Source organism: Maylandia zebra, linkage group LG16 (assembly GCF_041146795.1).
Source record: "Maylandia zebra isolate NMK-2024a linkage group LG16, Mzebra_GT3a, whole genome shotgun sequence".
NCBI lineage: Eukaryota > Metazoa > Chordata > Actinopteri > Cichliformes > Cichlidae > Maylandia > Maylandia zebra.
The window spans coordinates 31,796,419-31,818,769 of NC_135182.1; the positions used below are offsets into that span (position 1 = coordinate 31,796,419).

General features: G+C 40.4%; 1 protein-coding gene across 8 annotated transcripts in view; it reads right to left on the reverse strand.

Moving 5' to 3' along the window:
• The window catches only part of gulp1a (GULP PTB domain containing engulfment adaptor 1a), a 91,994-nt gene that overhangs the window by 25,466 nt on the left and 44,177 nt on the right, over nucleotides 1-22,351 (reverse strand). For 5 of the 8 annotated variants that reach the window (XM_004559166.5, XM_004559167.6, XM_012921314.4 and 2 more), the window contains one exon: nucleotides 5,610-5,690. In XM_004559166.5, coding sequence (XP_004559223.1) covers nucleotides 5,610-5,690 — 81 coding nt within the window. Of the gene's footprint in view, nucleotides 1-5,609; nucleotides 5,691-9,657; nucleotides 9,965-10,371; nucleotides 10,524-22,351 lie in introns of those variants that run through there. The other 3 variants (XM_012921316.4, XM_076875287.1, XM_012921317.5) reach the window with 3 other exon arrangements.

Below are 22,351 nucleotides of genomic sequence, written 5' to 3' on the forward strand. Positions count from 1 at the left end.
TTAAAAAGCACCACTTATCTCTTGGCCAGTCCATCAGGACACCTTTTGCCAGCAGGATTGGACAAAGCAACAATATTTGATGACAGGGTAAGAACATGTTCTGCATTAGAACCACAGAATAAACACACTGCCTTACATTTTTTTTTAAAGAAACCTATTGCTTTTATTTGATTAAAAATAATAAAAATTAGGGCTGGGCCATATCATACCATTCATGGTAATACCGGTATAATGTTAGGCAATGATAAGAAATGAAATATCGCAATAGAACATGGGTAAAACATTCATGCACCATGCCTTTGTTTTCATACGCACATGGCAGAAAAGGCATGGCGGCGACGGAAAATTAGAAGGGCGAAAGCGGATTGTTGAATGACAGATGAACCAGAATTGGTTCATCAATTGGTGCAACTTCAGTGGTGTGGAACTCGTGTGGCTTTCGTCCGACAGATACACACCAAAGCACAATTTATGGTAGAGCATGCAAGCGGGCCGTCGTTATTACCATGTTTTTTGGAAAATAAGTCGCTCTTAAAATCCTTGGATTTCTGACCAAACCAATTTTATGTGGTACACGGCGCTCGAAAATCTGTCAAATGTTTTAGTACGACTTTGCTAAGCTACGAAGCCGCACTGCTTGATGGGTTGTCGGAGCATTACGGCTATCGTAGGCAGGAGACTCAGAGTGATACATACTGTGCTTCAACATAATACCATATTGTGTGTGTATAACCTCTTTTTAAGTTTTGTGGATATTATACATGGTTATGCTGAGGATATGTCGGCCAATTTCCACTGGAAATGCCTTTTGGTTAAACTGTCAGTAAGGAATTTGCATTTGCACTGTAAATTTTTAGATAACTTTAATGCACATAAAAAACAGCTGCTTGTTTAAGTGAAAATACATTGATTTTTTTTTTGCACTACTAAAGTTGCGGAGTTGTAAAGTATTTTGTCTCACATCAATTATATCATCAGTTATATCATTATCGCAAATTTTCAAATATATATATATCGTGATAAATATTTTTGGCCATACTGCGCTGCCCTAATAACAATTTATGAGAATTTAATACTGGCAAATCAGAATTGTTGCTGCACTACGTGAGGTAACGTAAGTGCAGCTTGGTAAGTAAGAGTGGAGTACTTTGTTTGGTACTTTAACCACCCAGTGTTACAGTTAAATACTTCTTAATACTTGTTTTGTTATTTACTTCTTTTTTGCTCAACAGGATCCAAAACAACTAAATGGCACCATAAAACACATCCATCAAAATGACCATAAGGTGAAATCAACGTGTCTGTGCAACAAAATCTGAATTTCACTCAGGACCATCGAAATCACAAGGTGATCATATATTTTTATAAATTACTGGGAATGGAAATACCAGAGCAGTATGGCTTTGTTGAGGAATCAAATAACTCTTTTTCCTCTAACAGGCAACTGGAATGTTGGAAAGCCACATCAGCAAGTCTCAGCCAAAATAGAGCAGCGTCAGACAGCAATGGCATGGATTACCCATGAAGGTTTTCCCCATGAACACGGCATGAAAGGTGGAGATGAGGTGGAGGTGGGCTGCAAAGCAGCGTGCCAAGAAACGGCAACACTGAACGAGCTAATGCAGCTTAGAAAGCCCAGCCCAGAGATCTGTAACACTAAGATCAGCTGATCTGCTGGGATGGCGGCCGAGTATGACTTCCTGGCCTGCCCAAAATAACCCTATGCCCGACAGCAAACGCTGCCTACAGACAGGATTGCATTAGAAGTAATCAGCATTGAAGAGTTACACAGTCATCATTTTCAACGTCATGCCATCACTTAAAAAACTCAGTAGGATACAATGATGGTAAAAAAAAAAATGGTAAAATGGCCTGTATTTATATAGCGCTTTACTAGTCCCTAAGGACCCCAAAGCGCTTTACATATCCAGTCATCCACCCATTCACACACACATTCACACACTGGTGATGGCAAGCTACATTGTAGCCACAGCCAACCTGGTGGCCACCCATGGTTCCTAACAAGCTAAAAGAGCAATATTTTTAAGTGCTTCTCATAGAGTTCAACTCTTCAGTGCGAGTCACATCCAGGACCATGGAGCAATCAGCACAGGAGATAAAAATGATCAAGATCCCTGCAGGTAATACCTGCTAGACGTGTTTGCGCCCACAAAACGCAGGCCTACACAGAGACAACAAAGATAAATCAGTGTGGTGGACCAGTTTTTGGTGCCAGCTGCCAGCCAAAAGAGCCAGAGGCAGACAGGACAGGTGCAGAAACAGAAGAAAGCTGTTGGATAATGTGTTGACTATTGATGTCAACTACTACAAATTAAAAAGTGACAGAAAAAACAGCTAACACGATGTAAACCTTTCTTGTGTATAAATTCAAATGGCGACACAAAAATCCAAAGATGATAATTGAACGGAGCGATGTCATCAACAACAAGAGGCAATTATCCTCTTTCAGTCACATTAAGACCTCAGCAAAGACTGAATAATTCATTCCAACGTGAAATCACTGGCGAACTTTTGTTCAGCTCATGCAGGAGGCTGCCGGGCTGCAGATGAAATATTGCACATCCGCTGATATTTAGGATTGATGGAAATGTATTAAGCACAGCTGTGCTCAGATTATTAGGAGACAGAGGAAGTCATGTTCCCAAAGGAGTCACAAACCTCACATCTTCCTCTTATTCTCATTATAGGATTTTTATTTCGATCACTTAAAAGGTACCGGTTAATTCAAACATTCATTCCACGCCTTCATTCACATTTTTGTCTAAGGATATTTTAAGGATAAAGCCGGAGGTGACATTAAAGCTGTTTATCAACATTCGGTCTGGCTTGCAAAAGGAAGTCTGCAGCATCAAGGTCCATGGAACATGAATGCAAGCGGTGAAATATACCGTGCACACACATGACTGGATGTAGATACTTTTTTCAATATTTTGGTTCATGCTCTTTGCATTTATCTTTTCGGGAGGGGAAAGCTTTTATCATATACTGTGAATTCTTGAACCTCTTGGCACCATCTGCTAAAGTCTGACAGTAACAAGTGTTGCAGAAATTCAATCTGCAGAGAAGCCTAAGGGTCAGGCATCTGTTGCTACTCTGATGTAATAGTGCATGGTGGAGGTCAGAAAGCTGCTGTCCTTCTGTTTAGTGAAAAAGCTTTAGCACGCTGTTATGGCAGACACGTAAAAGGATGAACCATTTAGAGCTGTAAGAAGTTAAAAACAAGTGGTCAGTTTGACCGTCTGCCCGTGAGCATGTTTGCCTTCTCTGTGACTGATTTTCCTTTTAGCAGCAGCCCTCTCCTGTCTGCTTTGAGTCCTTCACACCGTGCCTTCGGATGACTTTTATTCATTTTTTTCATCATTCCTGCACACGTGCATGTTTATGCTGAAAACCACAGGAATTAAATAAAAATGTAGCAGCATTTCCGCTCCATGCAATTATAAATGGAAATTTTATGTGAGCTGAGGCCCTTGCAAAAACCTTCGCAAACAGTAGTGAAGGGGGGGGGGAAGTGAATTAAAACCAAATATCATTAAAGCCCGGCACACCACCTGGGCCCCGGACACTTTTCCTCAACGCTGTCCAAGGTTTCTCCAGGTCTGATGATTCACACCAGAGGGAGCGGGACAGATGGTGGTAAACACATCAAGCTGTTTGGCAAACGGCAGTCCCAAATATCTCCTCCTCTGCATTTGGGAAGGGTCACTTCGAGACTCGGGAGTGTTGCACAACCCTCATAACTGTCTAACGCTGCAGAGACAGGAACTATACGTGCTGTCGTGACTGCCTAATTCTGCTGTTTTGTTGTCCTCTGTGGCTTTGTGCTAATGAATAATTTGATGTTTTTGTTGATCTATCGCAGCCAACATTTGTCGAACAGCGTTTTGAAGCTGCACGGTTCATCATTTTCATCTTAAACATGAAATCATTTCATCAGAGAAAATAATAAACATTAACATCAGTCAGTTTGTTTATTTTATTTATTTTTTGCGGGGAGCTTTTCAAGCGTGAAGACTTTATAGTGCTGCCAAACTGATGAACTGCACGCAGGAAAAATTTACCATGGCAGCCCTACAGTTGAGCCTCACCGAAAAAGATTTCTGCACATGATTCACTGAATGATTCCAAAAGCTTCCAAAGCTTGATAAACAAAACCATAACAGTGAGGGCTTCGTCCAGATAAAGCTGCTTGGTCTTTCTTATCTCCTGCCATGGCATCTGAAGAATTTCTTCTCATTGTTTCTGAGACAAAGAGCCAAAATATGTTTTAAAAATATCTTTTAAAGAAAGAACATACCAGTGGTTGAGCATGTTTAAACCAAGCTTTCCCTTCAGAGATACTGTAGCTTTCTTGAAATAAAGAAATACCCAAGTGACATCACCGCGTCATAGATCTACATTCCTAACTCTTAGTAACTGGGACTTGGATCTCTTGTTGTTTAAGTTTGCAGGGCTGATATCCAAGATATATAGTGGCTTGCAAGAGTATTTGGCCCCCTTGACCTTTTCCACATTTTGTCACATTACAGCTACAAACATGAATCAATTTTATTGGAATTCCACGTGAAAGACCAATACAAAGTGGTGCACACGTGAGAAGTGGAACAAAAATCATACATGATTCCAAACATTTTTTACAAATAAATAACTGCAAAGTGGGGTGTGCGTAATTATTCAGCCCCCTGAGTCAGTACTTTGTAGAACCACCTTTTGCTGCCACTGTAAGTAGGTGGGATGCACTATATATTCTGCAACATAGCATCCTCCTCAGAGTAGCATACACATTTTTCTAAAGCTTCAACAACAGCTGCTGTCTGTCTGTCTTTTCCAGCTTTCTCAGTGGTCCAATGATAGAGCTTCAGAGATCCCTCGTGTTGCCATTTTTCCAGCCTCACAGCTTGCTTCACTACCCCACCCACAGTCTGCTTCAAACCAGTGTGAGAACCTACTGACTGATCTGCTAACTAAGAAGCATCAGCCAAATTTAGGTGGCTACTGGATGTAGCTGGGATAATAGGAAGTCCTGATCGGGATATTGTTTATCCACTCTCCTGTTCCACATTTTGGTCACTGTTTGTGGCATCCTCAGACAGTAGCAGATGCTTTCAATGTCCTCCAATCTGAGCTTAACATAATACTTTTCCTGTCCCATTCAATGCAACTAACTCTCAAAGTTTCTATAACATTCACAAAGGATTTGTATTTCCTGTTGGGTTCTCTAGTGTCACCGCCATGTAACAACAGAATGGAAACACCTCACTTCAGCATTTGAATGCACCACCAGGAAGGATTCCCAGATCTCTCTGAAACAAAAACCAGTGTGGGCGTGTGTTTCATTATGATGCATTATTTATGCTGAGGGTGTTTAAAGTCTCTGTGAGTTGATTATGGTTGTGTACTGAAATGAACTGAATCCAAAGATGCCCTGAAAGGTAGGAAAGACTGTGTAACACCACTGGCACAGTGCTTTGAGGTATACCCTGCCCACTCACACAGTTGATGGTACACATTGTTTGTTGTTAAACATCCTCAATGTCAGACATAGCTCAGGTTTATGAGCTACACAAGCGGCGGATATATGTGCTCACCTTTTTTCCTGTTGAAGGCGCGGTTCATAGTGGAAACTGTGTGTCTCTGTGGTCCCTCCTGAATATCTGCCAATATTCCACCTGGAAAAGCAGCAGGGAGACGCGAGTTAAAAATGGTTTCCACCACAAGCATTCAGCAAAAGACAGAAAGTCGAAAAAACAAACAGTCTAAAGTTTTCTTTGAAAAAAGAAAAGGAGAGAATAATCCCACCCTCTTAGAGTGAGGCAACCATTTGCTGTCAGAAAGTGTAAAAATTTAACTCTCAGTGTCTCTGCGTTACATTTGTTTACCATGGAGCCACGTCATTCTCATCTCATCTGTGGAGTCTTTAACAGAACTCACTGTTCTTGCTGTTTAACGGTACAAGTTGTGTGTAAAAGAATGGCAATTTGTACCAAAGGGAAGCAACAAAGCTGCACGGTAAAACGCTGCATTGTTTACCGTGATCCTCTTACAGGCGCTGGCATTAATGTTCAAATCTTTTCAGCAGAACTAGGGCAAATTTTTCAGCTAAGCAAATGCACACATACACACGTTTGTTTGTTTAGCTGTTACTAATCATCTCCAGGTTTTTATTACATTATAGAAAGACAAAGAACCAAAAGGATTTGAGTAATACTGATAATGGATAAAGTAAGAGATGATGTGAAACATGGATAAAAGTCAGATTTCATCCTTCTTTCTTTAAACCTACTGTAGCTGCAGTAATGCATGCGGGAACGCGTCCAAACAGACAAACTGTACAGTACATTGACATTGCTACCTCACAAAAACAAAAGTAGTGATTTCTTTTGGGAATGCAAAGCATCCACCTCCACAATGTCTCCAAATGTGACACTGCTTTGACTGCTTCCGAGCTTTTGCATCAGTTCCCCATGAGAGCCCAGCTTTGGAGAGGACTGCAAGGACAAACTGTCCAGAACCAGGTAGCTGTCAGCGACCCGCACAATCATAATTCTTTACACATTTGCTGGTGGGAAATGTGCAAGGACTGGCACACAACAGCTCTTTCAATCTTTGCCTCTACAAACACATTATATGGGCTATAAAGGAAATGAACACAACTTTCCCCTCTCTTACATTTACAATGCAAATACTGAGCTATTAAAAGTTTGGGGTTGATGAAACAACAAATCTTGTACAAGCTGCTAAATTTCAACATGATCCAAACTGACACATTTTTTAAAAAAAGGGTTTGGTGTTTGCTCTCTACAAGGAACATCCTAGAATAGCCAATGAAATTAATCATTTTTCTTGTTAGCTGTGACACATAAAAATGTCTATTAAGCGTATTAAATCTCAGTTATGTCATTCATCAACTGATGGATATACAGAAAACACCCCGCTGTCCAAACAGCCCATTCTTGTAAAACGTCATGTGACTTGAAAGATTCGAGGGAATTTCCTCAGAGCTCAACGAATAAATGATTAACTTCTTAAACAGAAATATTTTTAAATATTTTTAGAACGCAATAAGAACCAGATGGGTTTTTTAAAGAAAATTATGTTATGATACATGAACTGCTACAAATGAAAGAGCGTGCTTTCATTTTCACAGCTGTGAATGTGAGCTGCAAGTTGTGTGTTAGAGCTGTGAGGCAGTGTTTACCATTTTCTTCTGAAAAATGACTTATGAATTGTTTTTGTATGATTAATTTATTGCAAAACTTGGCAACTTAGTAGCTCAAAAAGCATCATCCAAAAGAACCCAGACAGTCAAAGGAGACTGAAACACAAACACTGCTTATTAGACCCAATTCAAAACACAGAGGATGTGAGCGGAGCTAAACCCAGAGACAGACAATAGCAGCACCGTGATTTGGCACAAAGCAGCCAGGCTCTAATATGGAGGCACATATCGATTCACGGGACTGACACCCGCAGCTATGAAACATATACTTTGGCCTCAGAACAGTTGGGACTTTGTCACAATGTTTATGTGATCATTTGTAGAAAATTCCACTTCAGTGACTTCATTCAGCAGTTTGGTTAGCTTGGTAAAATGTAACCAAAAAAGACCTCAGTTTAGGTGGTTGTTACTTTGGCCTCTCTGCCATTACCTCCCTTCATCAGCTCCCACTGCAACAAACTCTGACGATGTTTATGTTCATCGGCAATTGTGAACAAATGACGACATTTATAAAATGGGTTATAATATGAATACAATTATCAGCCAATACTCCATAGGGCTGAGAAATAAGATTAAAAGTTAAGCGTTACAAAATGAATCGATCACCACGACATGGGAGGGTAACGGATCATTAGCTCTGACTGAGGCTGTGTCTGAGTCTCATATCTTTATTACCAAGGGGAGAGATTCTGACAAACAAACACAACATCGTTTTGAAAAGAAGACTCATCACTGACAGAAACCAACGCATTTCTGAACTTGCATTTAACAGACTGAAAAATGAAACACTCTAAAGTGCACATAATGAGGAACATAATGATGTGAGGCACATCACTGAGGGGAAAACACACACAATGTAGTGGGGTCTCGCTGTAAGGGGAGCTTTTTTTTCCCTCTGACAGAGGCCCTGGAAAAGGTTGTAGAAATTTTAAATGGAACAAGCTTCAGGGTGGAGACTCTGACATTCCTCAGTCAGCTAGAAGAGAAAATCGACTGCTGAAAGAGACCGACGTGTTCTTGCTTAAGCCACACATGATGCCGTTGCAAGCATCACATAGGCAGGTGAACCGCAAGGACACTATTATTATGTGCATTTAGCCAAAGGCGACAGGGAAAGCAAACTCTCCAGATCTCTGCATCAAACTTCTTTGCAGTATTTGGTTTGCCAAATTAAGACCTTGGCAGTCGCTGCTTTGCTACCTGGGACTGTATATTTAGATTTAAGTGCATTCTTACCTTTCTCTTCGAAGCAACAGATATGTGTTTGCTGCAGAATAAAACTGTCTTAAAAGACTCATCTTCCTTTTAATGGTTTCTGGTATTTTGATAGCGTCAGTATGGGTTGTTTTAGTTTTAGTTTTTTTCCATTCGAAATTGGGGAGAGAGCAGCAGAAAGTATGAGGGGGTGTGAGCCATCGAGAGCATAAAAAGCCTTTTTAACCTAAAGCAGGACTCTGGAGGTGTAGTACACCTGAAAATTAAAGATAAAATAGACTTGAAAATTACAAAAAACATGCTCCCACTGGAAGCTGTGTTCTACCCTTTGCTTTTCCTTAAAAGCACAATAAGGGATACTGAAGCCCAAGAAAATTTGTAAGAACAAATGATTGGAAAGACTGGATACATGGATCCAAAAGTGAACCATTAAAAAGACCAAAAAAAAAAAAAAAGGACGGAACTGGCCTGAATCCATAATCGTGCAGAGTGGTTTACACGACCTCCCTAAAAGTCACAGCTAAGAGCTTTAACGTCTTAAAACAAAGATTGCCTCATTCTGGCATCCACAGTGGAAAAAGGCCTGGCAGCCTTTTTGTTTGTTTGTGACATACTTGGACGTAGTGCAATGGTTCGCCTGACACTTGACTGTGATATCACTCATTTTGATTGACAGCTGAAGTGTCGCGCCTGTTTTAATAGCTTCCTGTTTGCCGATTCAACAGCACCCTCTCGGGAGGACGGCAGAACCTGGATATCTCTCTCTCTCTCTCTCACACACACACACACACACACACACACACACACACACACACACACACACACCTACACAGACTTAACACTGAGCTGCAAATGTCGTCAGTCTTCTTAAATGTTTACCAGCTGCAGAGGAAGCACCGTGTTCTTCTGAATTCCTCAACAACAGTCCACTCTATACTCACTTCAATGGTCAATTAAGAAAGAATTTATAGTATTAAGACTAACAAGAAAAGCAAATGAGCACATATGTCAATAATTAAATGGCAATAAAAGCCCAGAGAGCCTTTACATTGTACTGTAACACACACGCACGCGAGCGAGCGAGCGCACGCACACACACACACAGGCTAAGACTTAATTACACAGTACATTCTATGTAGGCTGAATTTTGTTTGTGAATTACGAGCAAGACTAGTGGAAAAAGTGAAGCAGCAACTACTTACTTAGATTCTCGTCCTTCCAAAAACCATGTCCAGATTCAGACAACTCACCTTCAGTGACTCATACATTTGGAATTTAGCTTGGGAAAGAAACTTACTAGAGCTGAGTGCAACCTACTCTGACCCTGTGCGGTCTTCCTCTTTCAAGCCCAGTCAACGCACGGAAAAACGCAAAAGTTTAACAAACCCCAAAATGTTTCAAAATGCTTCAAATGAAAGCAAGAAAGCAAAGTTAATGTCCCATTTAAAAATCCCCCTCAGCCGCTCACTAATCCAAACCATATGCACTCAAAAGGCAGCGCGCTTTCAACGTGGGATAAGAGCAGAGTGTGCACTGTGGTCCCAACACGATGCCCCAGCAAAGAAAAATCAACAAAGATCCTTTGTTTTCCTCACTTTGCTCTCGCCTCGGCTCTGAAGTCTCGCTGCCTAAGTGCAAGCCATCGCAAATACAATCTGTTTATGAATTTGGTGCCAGGATTCCTCCACTGAATCAACCGTCGTGTTTTTGGTGTCTAATCTGGAAGGCAGTCCTGCTCTCTCACAGCCCAGCACTTTCATCTGACGTGTATCAAATGCAAAATCCTGACATATTTTATAAAAGAAAGGCACCTCTTCCCTTCTACTCTTTAAAAGGAGAGGAGAGAGGGGGAAAAGACCTGCTGTATGGAGAGAAACATGCAAACAACAACAGAGCCGTGATAAAAAGCTACTTACTTGCCTCCAAACTGGGGTGGAATAGTGAAGAGGAAGTTTCAGAGGATCTTAATAGTTTTCAGCTGTGGGCCAGATGGTGGTGCGCTAAGGACTACAGTAAGCAGAGATGATGGGGCTTGCAAGCTCAACAAGAAGCGTTTGCCTAGACACAAGATACTTGACATTCAAACCCAACTTCCTCCGCCCACAGTTTGTCCAAAAGGAGTTTCACATGTGCAAAACAAGAGACCCCTTTGGACAGGGACTATTTTGCTGTGATGCACAGGGGCATACCACAGATGAGCCATAAAAGCCATCTCGCCAGAGGTTGCAGGCTGACCCTTTTGCTGCAGTGTGTGATTCATCATCACACTATGCACCCTGGCAACAGCCTTAGGTCAACATCTTGGCATCAATCAACTCAGCAGTACGGCCAAAACATTATGAAGTAGAAGTAACAACACTTCTCTAACTTGGAGCACAAAAAGCCTCCCTGTGAGATGATGTCAACTTAATAATACCTTTTCCTTTTTCTCTGCACTCTGAAAACATTTACGGCTCAAAGTGTGAGTACCGGCAGCTCCAAGTGTTACACTGCTTTAAAATCTGACATTCAGTTTTTAATCACATAGAGATGAACTGCCCGGGAGTGACCTCAAAGTGGGTAGGGGCGATGCAAAAACAAAATTGGAGCTGACAAACAGCTGAATCGGCAGCCTACTTTGTCTTCTTATTGAGATTTTTCTATGTCAACATCTAAAGCGTTATGCAAATGTCGTGTCCCAGCGGGCTATTCAGGAAACTGTCGATCTGAATCTCTCCTTCAAAAACTTTTGAGCATCTCATTGAAGTCCAAATACTTGAGGACAAGCAACTGACCACTTTTATTAAAAGTGTATCAGAGGAGGCTGATCCAAACAGGCAGATGAGGTTGCTCCTGCTCTGTTTTTTAGACACAAGGAGGAGATCAAAATATAAATCATAATCAAATCTCGCAGAAGTCGGTGCGGCGCTACCACTCACGCTGTCCTCCTCATTTCAGTTTAATGCGCTTCATGTTTTTCATGAGGTGGGGGTACAGTTCTGAAGCCAAGACCTATCACAACAACATTTCTGCTATCTCATGTCACAACACTCCAGCACCATTCACAGAGACACTGTCCACACAGATGAGCTCTCACTGTTACTAACAGAGGCGTCAGAACACGTAGAGGTTAAGTACAGGAACTCGGTGTACGATTTAAGGCACAGATAGATGCATGTAGCTTTTAGTCTTAAATCTACAGTGTTCGTAATGGCCACCAGGGGGTGATACCTGTGGTTGCAAAAAGACTTTCAGTCCTATAAAAGTCTGTAGGAAAATTAAACTTGACCCTGACTTTAACACTTTTCTCAGTTTTTGGGCTCAGTCAGCATTTTCACTCATATTAAATGAAACACCAGGTCAACATTCTGTAAATCATGGTGATTCTAAGTACTCTGTACTAGATAACAAAGCCAAAATATGATAATCCAGAATATGCTCATTGGCCAATAATTTGTGACCGACAGTCAGATCCACCTGATCATCACATCCACTATCAAAACCTTCACCTCTAGACTTCATAACAGGACTTAACAGCCAAGTTAGGAGGAGGAAAATGTGTCAGAAACATCAGAATGACTATGATTATCTGACAGCAATGGCAGAGAAGATGAGAAGGCACCGTTAAGGGTTTGTCAGCAAACCAGTGTGCTGCTAAACATAATTTAAATAAGCATGCTTTACACCAGAGGTCGAGAAGTGGCAATTAAGAAATAGCTTCAAAAGCTAACTATATATAATGATATGCTAATTTTGTGCATATCATATGTTATGTCCCTTCCTCATGTTACTATGCTGGTGGGCCAACACAGCTATTGTTTAGAGTGACCTGGAAATATATCCCAGTGATGCCATTTTTGCATTTCTGATATACATAGGTTAGAGTTTACCATTTATTATGGAGGGTTTGATGCTGGGATCTCTGATCTAAGTGTCCTTTGGTGTCAGTCTCATGATTCGTGTGTGAAACCCAAAACAAACAGCTAGAGAAAGTAATCTGTCAGTAAGTAATAGTAAGTAACTGTTGCTCAAAGGTTTTCCCTCCTTTTTCTAATCCTCGTGGTTGCTCGGTGTGAACCAAACTGTTGATATGGTGAACTACTTGTAGTTATGGTCAAGCACTAACAGGAAAGTATAAGTACTGAGTTTTAGTTCCCAGCAATTAATAGATGCATTAAAACTCAGATACATTCAAATATGCATTGAAATGCAATGAGAATACATAACATTTTGGAAACTTCTATATATGTGAACTGCAGCAACTGCAACAGAAAATATAGCTGTGGAGATCAAGCATTGCATCTGGCAAATAATGCCTTTTAAAGAGAAGACTTTTTTAGTTTCCAGCCAATTGAGAAAGGTCACTCGGAGAAGAAAAGAGCACATTTCTTGTTCATTCTCTCTTTTCTTTTTTCTTTTTTAAATCCAGTATCCAGTTAGAGATTCAGCTTGGTCAGGGCCTTGGGTGGTGATGTGTTTATGCTGGCCAGCACAACTTTGGTTTCTGCATGAGAGAGCATTTAAAGCAGGGAGGGTCTCCGGATTTGGGCTGTTCTGTTCGCACTTTATTTTTCTAGGGGTTTTTCTTTGCACTGCCCAGTATCGCTTCACATTTGTGTCTTGTATGAACAGCTGTGGTTAGGTAAGGGAAGTGGCTAGCCGAGACACTTTCTGGGAAAATGGGGACATTTATGTTGAAGAGCCAAAGATATTAATAAATGCCCATAGAGGAGAATTGGGAAAAAATGAACTAATAATTAATGATATCTATAACACTTTAAAAACATCTGTCAGTGTACACAGAAAGAACATATCTGTGTACAACATTATGAGCCTGTCAATGATTAAAAAAAACAACACATTTCACAGGATTAAACATCAATTTTTTTTACCATTTTATGAGTAACAGATATTCGAGGCAACAGCAAAGTGGCACAACAGACACAGCAACTTGAAAGCATCTAGGTCAACCGATAAAAACAATGAGTCATCTCTTCTGACTGTTTCATAACGTGGTTGTAACGTCGCACTTTTGGGAATCATTTCTAATTGAGCAGGAAACCAAATAATTTGGATGGCATAGTGATCGTGTCCAGTTTATTTATTTGTAGATATCAATAACTTAAAGCACTACTCTCACAGGAGAAGACATACGCTGCACCAGATTTACCAAGCAGCTAATTTCCATATGAAATCCCCAGAACGCAATAAAAACAACTAAATACGAGGCTTTAAAGTATCTTCTTCTGGGTTCTAGTATTTACAGTTCTTATGGTTTACAGATTTTCAACAAGTTTAGACTCCAATTATTTCGATCCTTGCCTGGGATGCATGTGTAAGTGTGTTTGTGGGAGTGGGGAGTGGGTGGAGAAGCAGGAATGTGCATCTCAATGAGAAGCATCTCGGTGGATTTTCATTGAGATTTGCAGCCTCCATATGATTTGTGCTTCATCCAGGCAGTGATGCAAAGTGCCAATGTGTGACACCAGAGATGGATTTTCAGTTGGCGTGACTCGCACCGCTCACTGCAATGTGATGACAATGGCCGAAAGAGAAAGCAATCATTTCAATTTACCACCACCGTAAAACCAGTTCAAGCAAATATACGATTCCTAAAAACTAAAAACCAAATACCAAAGGATGACTATTAAGGTCCAGCTCTAGTTGTTAAAATGCTAATCAACAGCAGGTGTAATATCAGTTTGTTTTCATTCCAAGGGTGTCAAATATTGCCATTTTGTCACAGCTGCTGCCATCTCAAAGTCACACACAAGTAAGTGAGGGAAAACCAAATGAAGCAAAGTGCAAAAGGAGACACAAACTGTAATCTCCCAGCTGACAAACCTTTGACTTACCCCAACACCCCTCCATCTGCCTAATGTGGATTATGGATTTAAAAGAGGTCCATTATCTGTCCGTAACCAGTGTTGCTATGACAGGCGTGTTTAACCAAAAGAACTCAAACGTCACCCTGCAGGTGATGCCAGAAGAAATGTCAGGCCATCATTAACGCCATTAGTACGACTCTATGGGGGAGCTTAAATGCCTGGTCAGTAGTGGTGGACTGACGAAATGACAGTCACTGATGCTGCCAGCAGGACTAAACTGGGGCTACAGAAATGCTGTGAACATTGTGCAGTGCTCATCCTTAGATGGATCTTTAATCAGTCCATTTCAATCTTGCTAGTATTACAGGGAAAAAAGCAAAGATATGTATAAATATAATAAGGTTTATATCTGCTGTGTAGAAGGCCGATGTTTGTGAGTAGCAGAAAAATTCAAGAACAGTATTCTATGCCCTTCATTATGCACAAATTTTCTTCCATATTCCACTGGGAAATCATAATGGAAACATATTGTATGCGCAATCGAAAGTTAGAACGATTGCCCTCCGGCTCTGTGAAAGTATTCAACTATTAATGGGCAACAATCAATCACCAGTGTCAGCCACCTCCTACCTGAAACACCAAAGCCTAAACTGTGTGGAACAGCAACCAATCCTCACTGTATGAATGAGCTGAGACCAGAGGGCCACTGGCTGGCTGGGTTTTTTAAGTGTGCATCTTATCCATCACATCCCAAACACATACATGTTAGGTAAGTTGGTGATTCTAAATTGGCAGTACGCGTGAATGTGAGTGGTTTTCTGTCCAGCATGTACCCTGCATGTCACCTTATGACAGCTCGGACAGGCTCCAATTTGACTTTGACCCTGAATTGGATAAGCAGAAGAAAACGGATGGCTGGATTCAGCAATCTTGCACAATAGAGGCTCAAAGTGTCCCTGCACATTGGTAAAAAGTGTTTATATCACTTAATTATTTTTTGCAATAAAGGCATCTCTCCTCGACCCACTGTAAACTATCTCCAGTAGTAGTAGTAGCAAAGAATAATCCTAAATGTGCATTAATATTTATTTCAAAAAATGGATTACATCATGTAATCAATCTTCCTCCAAACTGTATCACATGGAAACTCAATAGGTCATGAACTGGTCCTTTGCTGATTCTACACAAAGCAGCTAATTAAAAGACATGGCATCCAATATCATGAGGTACAAGGTGAAAGTGGAAGGGTGTCCACTGCTAATGCTCTTCTTGTTGCTGCAGGCTACAAACTTGCTCGAGAGTGTTCAAAAGGTCACGGTGTGTCTGCTGCTCTGCTGTACTATTGATTTGAATAAATTAACTGTTTCATTCAAGTGTTTTGTTAATTAACCTTTACCCTCCCCGCTGCATTCATCTGCAAGCAAAGGTCTATTCTGCGGTCATATAAGCCAGGGCGAGACCCAAAAACAGCAATTTTGGGAATTCTAAAGGTCACAACAAGCAGTTTCTTAGGAACACCCATGCATTTTAAAAAAAACTTGGCAGAGCTAGTGCATTAGATTGCATTTGAATGCACAAATATATAGATATATAAAGTGTAAAGCTCTTTATATTAGATAACATTTAGATGTCAAATTATAGATTGATATAAAACATGTTGTGCTCCAGGTATAGATATAACAGCTCCACCATTTTAGTGCCTCTGGCCTTATGTAAAACAACAGAAACAGAACAGACTGTGTTTTCCAACAAGGCTGAATACAAATATCTGTATTTGTGTGACATTATTCTTGTAATGTTAATCCCCCACATATGTCTAGGTCATCTCAATTCAAAGAGGCTTTTCTGTAAAATCTTCCCACATGTCATCTGTGTCAATACAACAAACAACTGACAGCCCGAGAAAAACAAAACCCTGTATTAGAATATATTCTCTACTCACGTATTCCAAATGTGCATCATACAGGCTCAGAAAGCTGTAGTACATTCAGTGTTAATATACAGAATTCATCTCCATTATCTAATTTTTTTTTTTTTTTTAAAAAGGAAGAAAAAACAACCAGTTACAGCTCTGAGATGAAGGGTTTAAATTCATGTTTTAAACGTGGGGCGAATCCCCCCTTAAATGCTTCCAACAAAAAGAACCTTAGACACTTTGGAGGTGATTCTACTTGAAGGTCTGAGGTTTTCTTTTCTTATCTTCGATTGTGTTTTGTCATTCTCCTCTAAGTGCAACATTGCTCTGTTTTTGTTTTGATGGCTTTTCTTTTGTCTCCATGTCATGCTTTGTTCTTTCCCAGTCCTCTGTCACATCTGCACTGGCAAACAGCTTCTTTCATAAGTTTAAAGCATGGATATATATAAGGCAGTTACACTGAAATTCATGGTTGGATTGTTGTTTAACTTTAATAAAATTGGAATCAGCTACCTGAGATTCCTGAGCATTAATATTGTTAACATTAACTTCACTGAAACTGTTGTTTGCACAAGTCCTCACAGCATCTGTTGGTCTGTCCTAAGAGGCTTCTTCATCTTTAGCTAATGATTTAGAATTGAATGGCTCTAGATTCAAAGATTGTCCACGTGCAAGTGTAGCCTTCTGAAACATTAAAGGAGTTTGTAGTCTTGCAGAGATAAGGCAAGAACGTGTATCACAGGTTATCACGGCTGCTTCTCGTTAGCACTTCTGCTCAGCTGTAAATGCTGGGTTGATTGCTGTAGTTGTGCACATGCTTTTACTGCATCATAAGTCCTTGATTTAAAGGAACTTATGGAAGTATGTGCAGACCTGCACTGAAATTCAAGCCCTGGCTCAGGTCAAAATTCTTCAGTCCACCATTCTGCATAAGATACAAAGAATCAAGCTCTTAAAGGCAAATAAGTGTTAATTCTTTACAGGCCAAAAGCTCTGAGAGAAATTTTCGTGACAATTTTAAGAGGAATAACACACTGTATATTGGATACAGAACAGAATTGCTTTCACTGGCTAACAGACATGTCATTGTTAAGTTAAGCATGGCATTGAAAAAAGCAGAATGGGTGGAGACAAACTGAAGTAACTTAAACAGGAGACTTTGCATGAAATTTGCCAATAGCTGTCATGACCGGCTAGGCCTTCTTCCTCTGATGTGTGCTGGTAAAAATCATCCGCTAATGGATGATGTACTGGGATTGTGGGGCAGAGTTTGAATTCATGGTCTTCTGAACTAAAGCCTAAACCAACTTCGCCATGATTGCATATAAGCATGGTCATAAACCTCATGACAACATCCTCCTTTAAATCAAGATAAGATGAAGAAGAGGAGCGTTAAGCTTGGCTCGGAGATGATGATGGAAAAGAAGAAAGTCGGGTGGGTGGGAGCAGTGCACATATGCCATAAATTCAACCATGCAGAAGAATCATTCCATTATTTTTCATATGCAGGTACATAATTACTAAATTCTATAGAGACGTGTGCCATAGTTTAGAAACATTAGTGGAGAAAATGGAAGAGTTTGGACTGACTGGATGTTTGTGCACACTGAAAGCATAGAGAATAAGTGTGGAATAAGAATAAGAGTGTCTGCAAAAATATGAATCCGTTCATACATCAGGCTTTCTTTAGAGAGGACGAATTTAATATAGTTGAAAAACAAGTGTTTTACCACATTTAAGTAAAACCTGTTGTTCTTCAGTTTAGGGGAATTAAAAGAAATAATTGAAAGATAATTCTCAAAAACCACCGATTTTTTTTTCAAATCGGAAAATCTGAGGTTTTGCATTCAACGGGTGACTAGTTAATAGGCTGAAATATCACTTTTCTGCTTTCAATATTTGAAACTACAGGGTTCAGGTTGTGGTAATTCACTCCATGGAAGATTTTCCACTGGAGCAGTCTCGTGACGACACCCCACACTCAATGTCAGCAGTTCTGACATTTTTGCATTTTGTACTGGTTAGTTGCACTAATCATTTTGTATTGATTAGGATCAGATTATATATCGAGTGAGCCGCAAAACTCACACACAGGAAGAACACACCTAGTTGTTGATGCCCAAAGCCGCCAGGTCATGATTTTTCAGGTGGCTAATTACAATCGATGGCTGGTCACATGGGGTTGGCTGGTCACAGGGGATACGATAAAACCCTGGAGTGTGTCAATGGTGCGCACCTTGCCCGGTGTGTCAACTGGTCAACCAGCCAGCCATTCCAAAAGAGTCTTTGCACCCACTACCGTTAATGGAGGTTCCTTTTGAGGACCTCATGGACCTCATTGGGCCATTTCACCAGAGTTCATGTAGATATCACTTTGTATTAGTTGTGTTGGATTATTCAATGCGACATCCCGAAGCAGTACCGCTACACACCATTAATGCAAAGCGTGTGGCCCATGCACTGTTTTAGGTCATTTCCCGAGTCAGCATCCCAAAAGAGATACTGACTGGCCAGGGCATGTCATTCATGTCTTGCGTGGGGTGTTAGACCTAATAAAATAAAATTTTGAGGAAGGTCCAAGCCCAGCTAAGAATTAAACTCAATACTTTCTGAACCTGAGAGCCAAGCTACACATGTTTTCATGAGAAAATCTGCCCCAGGCCCAGGAATGTCAGCAACGCCTGTACAACAGAGGGGCTATTTAACAGCGAGATGAAATGCTTGTATTACTCCCTTCCTCTAGCTCAAAATTACTAGCCAATTGGCAAAGTGCCCTTCATGGTCACCCAGCAAATGGGGGACGTCATATGAAGTGGTACAGTCAGACAGTGGAGGAGCCACACAGATATTTCACCTCAACCTCCTCAAAGTGTGGAGAGACTTTGAAACTGCTTCTCTGGTGAGCCTGGTAAAGGTAAGAGATGAGGTGGTGCTGGAGGTGCCAAATTCCACCATTCCCACCTCTCTCCATTGTAATAATCATCTCACACAGACCCAGCCGGTACCAAGCTCATAGAGCACCCAGGCATGACGCTCCATTCCAACCCTATAGATTACCTGAACATAAAACACAAATTATTCAGAAGGAATTGGCTTAAATGTTAAAGATGGGAATAACAGAAGAGAAGAAAGACGGGTCTACACGGTTCTGTGTTGACTACTGCAAAGTGAATGAGGTGTCACAGTTTGATGCTTAGCCCAAGCCCCAGCTCCATGAGCTCCTGGAACAGTTAGGTCAGCTTGTTCAGAGTCCCCATGGACCGGGTCCTGCTTCCATGCGCTGCATATGCTGCTGCTGACATCATCATCTATAGTGACACCTGGGTGGAGTGTGCAGTGGGTGGCTGCGGTCATGAAGTTCCTGAGGCAGGCTCACAGCCAAACCGAAGACGTGTGTGGTAGGATGGAGGAAGATACACCTGCAGGTGAAAAAACAAAAACCAAAAAAGGCCATCGCATCCTGCTTACATCCCAAGACCAAAGAGAGGTAAGGTTCTTGGGGCTGGCGGGTTACTACTGCCGGTTTGTGCCTGGCTTTGCAGAGCTCACCAGCACCTTAACTGATTTCACCTTAAAAGGTGCCCCAGATCTGTTGGACAAAGCAGTGCCAGGCAGTGTTTGTGCAAGTGTATAGGGCCCTCTGTGTGAAACCCCTGCTCCACACACAAACAAACCAAACACAACTAGCAGATGTCGTACTGTGTGTCCATGATGCAGGGTTTGAGGACTGGGGACGTTACAGTGACACATTGATTTAATAAGACTATGAAGTGTGTTTTTGCCTTTTATGTCGGACATGTTTTTCTCTAATAGATGTCATTGTAAAAAAAAAAAAACCCCAAAAAAACCCAAAAAACCACACAAATAAACAAAACATAGAAGGATTTGTTATTAAGTCTTCCAAATGGCAGATCTTTTACAGTGAACATCCATGAAAAATGTATGTAAAAATTGAGGCGGAAACGCAGTGTGACTCTGGCTTTATGGTTAATGGTAAGCTGCTTACAGAGTACTAACTGAGCATCAGATAATGAATCCTGGATGAGTACTTAGTAAAATATGCCACAGATAACCGAAAATTATTGTCACCAATTCAGCAGCCGGCCACTGTGAAATATCGTCTGGCATTTAATAATGACTATAAAAAGTACAGTACTGTGCAAAGGTCTTGAGCCACTTCTCATTGCTTTATAAATTGGTAGGAAAATGGGAAATATGTGCAGCAATTTATTGAAATATAAGGCAAAAATAGAGTTACAATTCATTATGTTGACTTTTAATTTTTCTACTGAATTTCTTCAAGTAACCTTCAGGAATAGTTTTCCAGGCTCCTTGAAGGGACATTCAAAGCTCTTCTTTGGATAATTTTGCATTTTTGTTCTGTTCTCTGTTAAAAGGACCCGCACTGCTTCAATAATGTCGAGGTCTTGGCTCTAGAGAGGCCAGTTCTAAACTGATAATGTTCCCCTGTGTGTTTTGCTATCCAACTATGCTTTTACTGCATTGGCAGTGCATTTGGGATCAAGTGAAGCTGGTGACAATCAGCTTTTTTCCAGATGGCTCTGCAGATCAAAATCTCATGTAATTTTCCAATTCCATCAGTTGTTACAAGATCTCCAATAACACTGGCTGAAATGCAGCCACCACCATGTTTTATAGGTGGTTGTAGAAACTCTTTGTTGTACCTGTCTGTTGGCTCTTTGGGACCAAAATATAAAGAAATGAGGGGCAGCTGAAGACATTTGCCCAGTACTGCATTTTTGCAAATCATGTTGCATGTTAAAATAAAATGTCATCACTTCATAATTTTTGTACATTTGCATTGGAATTTTGTCATAATTAGCAAATAAATTCTGGAATTATGTTTAAATTTATACTAATTAATAAATTTGGCCATAACTGTTTTGGGGGATATAAAACATCTACCAAGATTGTACCAATTTCAAAATGAATGGAAGTCAACCTTTGTGTGAAAAGTAATTATATTCCCTCCAGATGCTCCTGGGGTATTATATTCACAAGAATGAGATAGATATGAGGTTACAGTGACCATCAAAATCAGTACAAGGGGAAGCTTTGGTCCACAGCAAGCACTGTGATTCAATCAACCAATCTACAGACAATGAACTCTACATCTGCGTAGGTTAAAAAAAGAAACCCAAAAACTATTTATGCAGACTCTGTAGAACCTACAAATTAAATCACAGACCTTCACCTTTCAGAGAATAAGGCTACTAAAATGTATAGCTCTGAGTTGAATCCAGAATAGTCCCATATGGAAAAGAAATAGTAAAAACTTATATGTGATTACTAATGAAAGTGGCCACTTTCATGAGTAAATCAATAAGGCGGCCAAAACATACAAGTTTCATTAAATAATTTTTCAAGGGATCTTATATCTGTTTTCACTCTTATATGCTTTTCATACAAGTTTCACACAAGACAGATACAACCTTTAAAAGATTTATATATATCTTTTCCATATGGGGTCATACAGCCTAAAATGAACTCAAAATCCTCCACTGTAATAAAAACAGAGTCATGTAATCTGAAAGAATACAGACAACCCGCCACCAAAATGTAGTTAAGAGAAGTCTACAAAGAATTACTTGATGGGAAACAACGGGGAGTAAACGCTCAAGAAAACTTCACAAACTAGAATCCTATTACAGCATTAATGTAATAAAGCCTTTTCAGTGCTGTAGTTTTCACATCCCACGAATTCCCAGCCTAAAATCCTAACTGCAACGCAAAACCTTAATCTAAATTGGCAACTCAGAAGGTCGAAACGATTTCCTGACATTTTCAATAATGTGCCCACAAAGCTAGTACTGCTTATGTCATAATGTTATGGGAAAGAGTTTCAAATGGTCTGGCATGCATAAGAATTTTGCATCATTGTGTTTGTGGAAGAAAATATAATACAAAGGACATTTTTTGGCAAACTACAGCTGGTCAAAGAGCTTATGAACAGCTTCCCAAATGCCTGTCACCACATTCATGTTCACAATGTGGACTGTGGGGAAACCAAAACCTGTGCTTAATCTGTACACAGTATCTGGCAACCCAGGCTAGAATAGTTCTACAGTAACACACCACTCCTCCAAAAACCACAGATTGAATTTTAACTTTAGACCCATTAGTGGGTGCATTTTCTAACTTTTTTAGACCGCC